Source organism: Kryptolebias marmoratus, linkage group LG13 (assembly GCF_001649575.2).
Source record: "Kryptolebias marmoratus isolate JLee-2015 linkage group LG13, ASM164957v2, whole genome shotgun sequence".
NCBI lineage: Eukaryota > Metazoa > Chordata > Actinopteri > Cyprinodontiformes > Rivulidae > Kryptolebias > Kryptolebias marmoratus.
Window position 1 is genome coordinate 22794820 of NC_051442.1, and position 11380 is coordinate 22806199.

General features: G+C 37.9%; 1 protein-coding gene across 1 annotated transcript; it reads left to right on the plus strand.

The window, feature by feature from the left end:
* Nucleotides 1-1321: 1321 nt before the first annotated feature.
* zgc:171929 (uncharacterized protein LOC100124596 homolog) lies at nucleotides 1322-10447 on the plus strand. The gene is made up of 4 exons (XM_017404263.3): nucleotides 1322-1497; nucleotides 1657-1877; nucleotides 6471-6660; nucleotides 10071-10447. Exons 1-4 carry the CDS (start codon nucleotides 1398-1400, stop codon nucleotides 10391-10393), a joined length of 834 nt encoding a protein of 277 aa, XP_017259752.1. The 5' UTR covers nucleotides 1322-1397; the 3' UTR covers nucleotides 10394-10447.
* Nucleotides 10448-11380: the final 933 nt, after the last annotated feature.

Here is an 11380-nt window from a genome sequence, read left to right on the forward strand (position 1 = left end):
TAATAATATTATAATATATTATTTAATTTCCCTTTGGGATTAATAAAGTATTTTTAATTGAATTGAATATGATCTCTCCTCTTAACTCTCATCAGAACTCTGGCAGCAGCATTTTGAATCAACTAAAGACTTTAAAGAGATTTTTGGACACCCAAATAATAAGGAATTACAATAGTCCAGCCTAGAAGTGATAAATGCATGGACAGCTGGACATCCATGCACAGCTGGAAGAAGGTAGTCCTGGTTACATCTTTTATGAAAGAGTTGAAGAACACATCCTGGTGAAAAACACCAGTGTTCCTTACATTGGTACTAGAAACCAAGTTAATACCATTCAACAACTGTCTGGAAGATCAGGGTGTTGCTGTTAGGACATTAAAAATATATTAAATTTTTCTGCTTTGTAAGTTGAGCATATATTATTAAAAGTGTACATGTGACCATAAGAAAGAGCTGAAGAGGTTTTGTACCTCTGAATTGCTTGTTCAGCGTGGTTTTTGTGATGTTCTTTGAGTAACCTCTATTGCAATTTGCATGATTGGATTTTGCCTCAAGCTTCATTTGTATTTCCTGTGTACAGTCCTGAGAGACAACATTTAGACAAGGACACTGATTTTGCTAGAAAACCTACTACCTAACAGAGCTCCAGAGAACTACAAATGATAGAATAATAAGTCATATACTGTTAAAATGACCAGAAACCTGTCTCTTTTAGGCACATAAGTTCATATAGTTGTATTATCTTTTTCCCTTCAGTTCATAACACAACAAACAGAATAGAAAGTGAAATCGTATTCATTATTCTGTAACAACTGACTGCAAGTGCTATTCAGAGTGTGTGAATGAACTTTTTATAGAATCTAAAGTCTATAATCCTACCAAACAACTACAATAGAGAAGTCTCAAAAAGAAAAGAAAAGACTAATTTACCTAGCAGTTAAGGCTGTGGCTTCACTGTATTTGCTTCTGTTACTCAAACCGTGCCCTGTCTCTGGGACCAGGGATTGGTCCAGGGCCAAAATTTGCATGTCAGAGGCTACTTGAATGAGAAGCTCCCTGGATTCTCACTGCCTGACATGCAAAACCAATCGATGGCCAGTTAAAATGGTGGATATGCACAGTCAGCACAGGTGTACTACTGTCTAAACAGTGTCGTCCTACTAAACCCCCCACCCCCACCAGTACTTTAAACCTTCTCCACTCTCCCCAGGGAGAGTTATGCAAATGATTGTTGTGATTTTACTAGAACACTTTACCTGTAGGTAGTCAAGGAATGAAGGGTAACAGAAAATCTGGTCAGTAACATATCACATCAACAAGCTGTTTGCCTGAATCAGAGAGTCAAGTGGAACACCTAGAAGCAAAAAAGAAGAAATAACTTCTAAAAATTCAACAAAATGCCAAAATCTTTTCTTGTGAAAAAGAAGCGTGGCACATGTGGAGCATGGCAGTGGAAGGAACCAGAAAAACATGAATGGAAAGAAGATAGCACAATGGGTAAGAATCAAGTCATTCCTCTGACAATAAAACAGTATTCTGTTATATTTAATTTTGAGTCATCAGAAGTAGAGTAAAATTTGTTGTCTTCTACATCATAATACATGTATAGACCTTTTACTGTCTAACTGTAAATCATTGTTTCCTTATCTTTTTTAGAGAGAAAAAATACTACAGAAAAGATAATGTTCAGTGAAGAAACCCATCATTCTCCCACTGTGCCTCAGCCAGCAGGCATTTCAGGATGTGGAGCAACAACAGTTAAAGCTCCAGAGACTTTGACCAGATCGGAAGTACCAGGGTCAGACACCAGGCTAAACTGGTCCAAAATGGGCTCTTTCTGTCTTCCAGCTACACTAGCCCTCGTCAGTAGAGCAAAGGTAAGGTTCCACTTTCCTTGTAAAATGAGTGTTGTTCCTTTATTGTGATAAAATGTATCCAGACTCAATATAAATGGTTTCTCAATTTTGGCCCCTTTATTGTTTGTTAACTGGTGTAAAAGCTGACTGGTGTGATTAAGTAGAATACAACCACAACACTACTTTGGAAAAATGACAAACACTCAAAAAGTGTCATGATAAAAACAATAACAATCCCAATTTACTTTAAATTTAAATTTCCATTGTGTATGTGTGCCATCCAATGAGAATAAAGATGATTCTATTCTCTATTCTACCGTAAATCACTGTATACTATTCAACCTTAATAGGGAAAAACAAGAACAGTCCCAGATTTCTTTTAGTATTGTAGTCAAACTGATGAAGAGTCTTAGCTCTGCTGAATCATGTTACAAATTCCAAATGAATTCTGTGAGCATTTGGACAGAAATTATCTGTTTGAAATCAGGATTTAGAGCCCATATAGCACAAAAACAGCTCTGGTTAAAGTTACTAATGATATTCTTCTGGCCTCAGACAATGGACTTGTGTCTATACTTGTCCTGTTAAATCTCCATGATGGATTTTATATAAGTGATTACAATATTCTTTTACAGAGGCTTAGACATGATACAGTAATATAGAATCTTCAATATGCACCAGAGTTAGTCATGGAGTTCATCAGGGTTCAGTGCTTGACTCAGTAATCTTTAATTTGCTGTATGCTTCCATTAGATAAAATTATTAGACACCACCGGATCACATGACTAAGAGACATCAAGACATGCTTTAGGTAGCAATGGTGTTTTATCTATCTATCTATCTATCTATCTATCTATCTATCTATCTATCTATCTATCTATCTATCTATCTATCTATCTATCTATCTATCTATCTATCTATCTATCTGTCTGTCTGTCTGTCTGTCTGTCTGTCTGTCTGTCTGATCTACAACATAATGCATGTAAGCAGGGCTCTCAAGTCTCACTCATTGACCGTGAGACACACGCATTTTGTGAAGTGCACACGCTCACATGCCACACTTTGGATTTCTCACGCTAAAAACACACACACACACTTTTTTTTTAAGAGGAACTAATGTGCAACGCAATGTTTTCTGCACGGGCTGGAGCACAATAGTAGCTGCTCCAGTGACTTTGTCACTAAATTTAGCGAGTTTTCAGATCCCTCTAGGCATTTTTTTAAAGCGACTAGCAACAAATCTACTGACTTTTTTCTGTGTTATTGGAGACTTTGGCAACTACATGTGTGAAAGCACCAATCATTCTGCAGCATGCCTTAACCCCCGCCCACTTCCCCAAGCTCTGACAGTGGTCAATCTAACTGCAAAGAGGAGACCTGCTCCACTCTGTGTCCACAGTGGCGCAAAAATATGGGGTATGCAGTATTGTATATGTGGTGCATAGGGGCGTGTTAGAGGGAGCACCAAAGCGATGACAGGAAAAAAAATCCAGGCAGTATTTTCTGTATTTACCAGCTGTCTGCGCATGTGTTAATTATATGATCGATAACAGAGACACGTCACGGATCAGGCGTCCCTCCACTTCATCACCTCCCCTTCTGTTCCCCCACCTCCCCGACACACACACACCCTCGAGCATGCGCTGGGACGCAATTGTTTTCGTTCGAATCATGTTATCGTGTTGTCATCTGATGACAGAGAGCTAAAGAAGGAGAGGCAGAAAACTGAAGAGGCAGAAGGATAAAGATTTTGTAGGGATGAAAGAAAGCTTTTCATAGGGGTTGAAAGACAGCAGGAAGTCTGTCTGAGCAGATAAATTACAGAAGTTGGAAGTTTAAAAGGCTCCTCTGGGATATAACTCTACAGAGCTGTTGTGATGAATCTGATAAGTCTGATCAGATGAAGTGTCCAATCAGTAACTGATATCCAACAAGGATATCATTTAAAATGAAGATTTCGGTTTTTTTTAATGTGGTTTGACTGCTGTATTTTTGAAGTCTCCTGAACACAAAGTTCATGTTATTCAGCTGAGAGGATGGAGAGAAAGAATCAGGACAGACAGGAAGGAGACAGGTTGGTCTAATGTTAGCTGGAAGTGTAGAAACAGCCAATTAATACAAAGTAATTAATTTAAAAATATTATTTATATTAAAAAGTGCATTAGCAAGATGTGTAATTTATTTAAAGCTATTAAATAATACTTGTTTGACCATGTGACTTAGAGAAGAACACAAAGAAGGAATGAAGGAGACAGACATGAGGTCAGTGATCAGCTGTAGAGGAGACCAGAGATGACATCAGGTAGGACTAGTTCCACTAGTGAGGCCACAAAGACCTAGATGCCCAGGAGGGTTTGAATTTCTGCTGACCACCACTGTGTCATTTTGGGAAAAATAGTACAGGCAGACATGGCAAGTCAATCACCACAGAGGAGAAACTGGAACAGAGAGGTGAAGATGATGATGAAGAGGAACAGAGGAGAGGGCTTGGGCAAGGATGGCCTTCATCACAGGAAGTGGGGGACTCATTGACTCACTGAGGCAGTTCATGATTGAGAATGACCCACAGAAATGTTCTGATGAACCATACCCAAGATCAAGTATTGTATTTTATAACTAAATAACTAAAACCCCTCAGAAAGTAGGTAGCTGCACCCCTGCGTGTCCACTTTGCAAAAGAATCATTTGTGTGCAAAGCTGCTGCTGATCCCATCCTGGATTACAAAGTGGGATGTGAATATAATGTAGATATAATTTTTAATGTATTGTTTTTTCACTGACTCTCTAGCACTAATATAAATCCCTGTGGTTCCAACCCTGGATAAAAGTGGAGGATTGAATGTATAGCTGGCAATTTCACAACACAAAACTGTCTTTTGGTGAAATTTGATATTCTAACAAAAGTGATTTATGTAGTGTGGGTTCAGGCAATGCATCAAATTTATAAAATTATTTCATAAAGTTAATTTGTAGTTCTAAACAAATTTGGAATGTTTTTTACTCATTTTTGTCTTGCCAATGTTGATATTCCTCTCTCCTACAGTCTGATCAACATCATCAAATATGCAAATTAGTTGATGGCGTCATCGAACGACTTCTAGCAGCTCAAAATCTCACTCCAAGCTCAGATCATAACTTGAGAGCCCTGAACATAGGTAATGATCAGGGGTCAAGCCTCAAATAATTTGGTTGGGATGGGGTCTAAAAGATAACTTTATGTAACCTCGCTAGATGTAGTCGGAAACGATTTCAGCTCAGTCCGAATAATAATTCTGCTCTGCGTTGTGTAAATAATGGCCGAGAGACAAGATGAGATGAAAAAGTGCTCGTCTCTCATGAACTGGCCTAATAACAGTATTTAATACATTTATATTAAGAAGACATACAAAGAACTAAAAACAATATGTACCTGCATAAAACAGAATATGCACTGGTCAGGACTTGGGTTCGTCACAGCAGGTACAGCACCTTACGAGGAGTAGCATTTATGTTAGCATTATGCTAACGGAACATTTTACCCGTGTTAAAGTGAGGGAACCCACCTCGTGCTAGTCTCTCATCAACTGGCAATGAGATCCCCGTGTTCACTACATTTATCCTGGCTAACCACCAAGAAGGGGTGCTGTTTCACCCATTACACATGAACCCAAATTACAAGTAACGACAAGTGGAATTCTATACAATATTAACTCTGTTACATTTAGATGAAACTATTGTTTACCCAAATTAAATTCTGCTGCAATCTCTAAGCAGTGTGTAAGTGTTTTGTTAAAAAGGCTAATGTCAGCCAGGCTACGGTGCTGAAAAGAAACCTAGGGTTATTTATGTTTTTTCAGTTAATGATGAGCAGTATGTGATTCAAGGGCTTTCTTATAAACTATTACTCTCTTTCCAATTCAAGTGAGACTTTTTCAAACCAGAATGATGTCACTTCCTTTCCAGTCTTCTCAAAATCTGTTTTAATGTACACAGTTTTGTGGTATTGATGCACAGCACTAAATAGAACAAAAACAAATCTTTAATTGTAGTTACAACATTCTCCAGAAGACATCTGGTAGAATAAAATTTCCTCTTAGACACTGTGTAATCCATAAGTATATACTCAAAGGTTACTAAAGATGGTGAAATAGGACAGGGTGTGAGGAAGTTTGTTTACCTGTTACTCTCTATGCCACTGCAAGACTGAGGGTGTGACCATGACAGAGAGTAGATTTGTGTACATTTTGCATAAAGCCAGTGGAGTCTAATTATAAACTAAAGATAACATTTGAGCCACAAAGTTGACATTAATGTTAGCTCTCCCACTATGATGACTTTAATTGTAGTCAGTAATAAGATAAATCTAAAGTAAAATTTAAGATTGTGCCATAATGACAGCTTTTGTTGTATTTACTCACATCTTAAAAATATCCTTTGAGAGATCAAAAATTCTTGCACTGAGGAGTATACCAAGTCTTGTTCTTCTTCCAATTCTGTACTTACCCACACAAAACAGTTAAAAACATTTCCAGAAGAACACAATCATAAATGGGTAAAACATTAATATAGCTGATTGATATCACAAAAACTGTCATAATCACTAATCAGTTTTGCTGACCTATGTTTTCCTAATAGCCTCGCCCTCGCACTTCCCCGGTTTCTGGTGACTTTGGATGCTCAGTGTGCCACAAGATCTTCCCCCTGCAGCGTATGCTGACCCGCCACCTTAAGTGCCACAGCCTGGTGAAGAGACATCCTTGTCGATTTTGTGGCAAAGGATTCAATGACACTTTTGACTTGAAGAGGCACATGCGAACACACACAGGTTAGGAATGTGTATTGTAATCTTTAAGATCACTTCAGAAATCTTTCAACAAATGTACAAATGCAGTGGCTTCAGAAAGTATCCCTCATCACTTTTTGCATTTTATTATGTTGCAGCCTGAAGCTACAATCATATAAATTAATTTTATTTTTCACTGATCTACACTCAATAACCACTAAACAGAATTTTATGAAATTTGCAAATGTATTATTTTTTTTAAGAATCATTATTTTCACAGCAATGTCCAGGCATTTTGCTACAACACTTGAAATTTAGCTCAGTTGCCTCCCATTTCTTCTGATCGCTGCTGAGATGTTTCTACACCTTGACTTGAGTCCACTTGGGCATGATTTGGAAAGGGAGACACCTCTGTATAGAAGACCTCTTAGATGACAATGTATACTAAAGCCAAAACCAAGCAAAAAAAAAAAGTCAAGAAAACTGCCTGTGGAGCTCAGAGACAGGATTGTTGTAAGATACAGATCTGAGCTGCAAGCTGCAATTAAGTTTCCCAAGAACACAGTGACCTCCTTAATTCTCAAATGGACAAAAGTTTGGCACAAACACTTTCTAAGAGCTTGTCACCTGACCAAACTAAGCCATTGAGGGAGGAAGGGGGACTGAGCTTCAGAGATTCTGTGTGAAGTTGGGACTAAGTTCCAGAAGGCAACCAGAACTGCAGACCTTCACTGATTTGGACTTTATAACAGAGTGGCTAAATGGAAACCTCTGTTAAATGCAAAACAATTGAAAGCTGCTTGAAAGTCTCAGACCATCCATTCATTCATTCATTTTCTGTACCTGGATAATGGGGAGACCATGCAAACTCCACCGAGGAAGGCCCTAGGTGGGGGCTGATTCTGGTGCTTTCTAGCTATGAGGCAACAGCTCTAGCACTTCATAGCAATGCTGCTTGGACTCAAAACTATGAGGAACAAATTCTCTGGTCTGATGAAACCATGATGCAATTGTTTGGCTTCAATGAAAACTTGTTCCACGGAGCTCAGGACCTCAGACAGGGCCGAAGGTTCTGTTTCCAACATAACAGTGACCCAAATTTCACGAAGGCGACAACTCAGAAGGGCTTAGTGACAACTCTGTGAATTTACTAGAATCGCCCAGCCAGATCCCTGACTTGAACCTTATCAAACATCTCTGAAGAAATTTGGAAATGGCTTCACCAACAGTCCCCATCCAACTGGACTTATCTTGAGAGGATTTATCAAGTAGGATGGCAGAAAATCCCCCAATCCAGATATGCAAACATGTTGCATCTTACTCAAAGACTCAAGGCTGTAATTGCTGCCAAAGGAGCTTTAACTCAGTTCTAAGTAAAGGCTAAAACGTTTTTAAAATAAATTTACATTTTTTATTCTATATGGAGACTGGGTGTGAAATATTGAGATTTTTTAAAAAAATTGTAGCATCAGGCTGCAGCAAAACAAAATTGCAAAAAGTGAAGAAAATCTAAATAATTTCTAAATGTAAAAATGTCCTGTCATAAAACTACATGACAGAAAAATATGTGACATGATACATGGAGAAAAAAAAATGATGATACAAATCAGCAAGTACGGACGGTCTATAAGGCAGGTAGGGCACACCTAAAAGAAATTTGCCCCACAAAGTAGTTCTTTTAAGTGTTTTTTCAACTATCTGGATAATTTTAAATGGAATTTAAAATGGTTTTTGATGATTCATACTCAGTTTGTTACTTATTTGCAGTTATGGGGCAGGACAGGCCAGTGGTTGTGTTTGTCAGTAGATTTATTCTGTCACCCTGTGGGCAATAATCAGTACTGCAGGCAGCTCCAACAGAGTCTCATTGAGACACATTCTGCTGGTTTAACTCAGTGATATGGCCATTACAAAGGCTAGACCTCACATGATCTTATTTATTGCAGAAACAGTGTGCAGTAAAACCTGCTGTGTCCAACAATGGAGATTTTATGTTAAAAATCCATTTGTGAGATTAAAGTTAGAAGATAAATTATCAGTCAGCATACAGCAGCAGGCAGACCAGACATGAACAGAACACAGGAAACTTAAGACAGAGGGGAGATATACAACAGGACGTTTTCTCCAACATGGTAGGCTTAATGTCTGTCTTTCTACACATACATCATCAATAGATGGATCTTATTCAACTAACTAGAAGGACTCTGAAAGCGCAAACCTCTTCGTCATTAAAAATGGTACAATTCAGATAGTGATCTGGATCACTGTGAAAATTGTATTAATTGTTTTTGTGACAACCCCAACATTTCCTGAAAATCTCATCCAGATCTGTTCACTGTTTTTTCAGTAATCTTGCTAACAGACAAACCAGGTAACATGTCTCAAAGCATAACCTTCTTGGTGGAGGTAACAAGGTTTAACAAAAAGGTCAGCTGTAACCTTCATCTTTGACCCCTTGACCTTGAAATCAGTAGGGATCATGCTTGACTCGTGAGGTGTCCAGCTTTGCAGTTTGACATTCCTGTTACATGGTTGCAGAGTTAGAGCATGGGGTCACCTGTAACCTTGACCTTTGAACTTGACTTTTGACTGAGTCGTCATTAGAATTTAATCACGTGGTTGTTGTGACATCCTCAACATTTCCTGAAAATTTCATCAAAATCAGTTTTTAAGTAATCTCGCTAAGAGGGGAAGAGACAAACAGACGGATGGACAAACACACAAACCAACCAAAAACTTAACCTGTATAAGATCGATGAATCTAGATTTGATACTAAAACTGCATCAGTACATGAGCTGCTCTACAGATACCATTGCATCATTCAAGTCCATGAATTGGTACAAAACGATTAATCCTCATATAAACCTACTGTATTCGGATGCAAAATGTCTTAGTTATACTATATGTTAAGTTTAGATGTTATAATACACACGATTCACAGGCTGGTACCTCAGCGCAAAGGTCAAAGTTTGAATCAGTAATGGTGCAGAACATCCATCCATCTTTCAGAACTCACCTGATCTTGAGAGCTGGTACCTTTCTCCAGCAGTCAAAAGGCAAGAGACGGAGTACCCCTGGACAGATTACCAATTTGAAACAAAGACACACGACAAACCACCACAAAAACCTATGCCTAAGGATAATTTAGAATCTCCAGTTAACGTCCATGTTTCGAAACAGTGGGAGGAAAACTGATTTCTTGGAGAAAACTCACACATGTATAGAGAGAATATGCTTTAGTAAGGCTTTTATATCAACTCTAAACCTAAAATAACAAATGAGCTTTAAAAAGAAGTCCTAAAAACGAGGCTTATTTTAGTGTGATTCTTATTGATACTGGTGGCCTTAAATACAGTATTTCTCTGACATTTGCAAACACACCTCTAACTTCTACGTGTAAAACTATATCCACAATAATTTAAAAACATTTTCTTCTTCTTTTCTTCTGCAGGTATTCGTCCCTACAAGTGTGAGCTGTGTGAGAAAGCTTTTACACAGCGTTGCTCTCTGGAGTCCCACATGAGGAAGATTCATGGTGTTCACCAGCAGTATGCCTATCGCCAGAGACGGTCCAAAATCTTTGTGTGCGAGGACTGCGGTTATACCTCGAGTCGCCCTGATGAATACTTCCTTCATGTGAGACAGCATCACCCCAGTAGTCCTGCCCTCCGTAGATACTATCGGCGCCAGGCGCATGAGAACAGCAGCTTTGCATCAGCAGATCCTAAACTCAACCCGTATTTGTTGTACTCAACCCCTGCATACTACATGTAGTTCTTATTCTAATCATTTTCTGCATTGTATTGTATCTACTATTCCTTATTCCACTTAGTAATTAATTGTGCAAATTTAAATTTATGTTTTGTAGGTGTATTTATACTCTGTAGTAGTTACTGCTGTAGTGATTGTAATTTTAGAGAATCTTTACAATCTTTCAAATAAAATAGTTTTACAAATATCAGTTTTTATTTTGTATTTTATGTTTTATTTCATGTCCATATTTCAATAGTATCAGTTCAAATATGTATGCAAGTAATGTTCTAATCATGCTGACAAGTGGACATGCACACACACACAGAACCTTTTGATGGCCTGGGGCTGGTTTGACTGGTTTACCTGGTTGGCCTAGATAGTTTGTCTATGTACTGTAAGTGGGAACTTATTGTCTGTTTGCAAAAGAAATGGGCAGTTGTTATTCTACGATGCACTGTAACTGCTAGTGTATTGTTTTTATATTGTTTACAGCTTCATTATTAACAAAATAATAACCCATTGTTTATTGATTTATAAGGGTAGCTTTATTATAAAGTGGTATTGTTGTTATAAATTTTTGTAGGGTTTATTCTAAAAAGAAAACACATTATAGGTTCAAACTATGAGAACCCAATGAAGTGCTGTTGATACAGACATCAAGTTTTAATTATAATTTTCATCAAAATACTTTGAAAAATGAAAAAAGAAACACAGCTGCTGATAAATTGAGGCAAATTATTAACAAAAGCCTGTTTCAGTCTTCCAGGAAACTAAAATTGGGTCTATTTAAATCTCTTAATAGAAATAAATGTATGTATGTGCCCAAATGTTTCTTTTAATTTATTTAGGTTTAAGGATCAGAAGAAGAGCCAGTTAAAATGGGTTGCAGGCCTCACCCAGCCAATATTAATTAGAGATGCAAATAGATGGGAAATTCCAAATATGTCAGGCTTTAAGCAGCATGAACCTGAAGGCATGAAGGCCTTATAGGGTATTGTAGCCAGACTA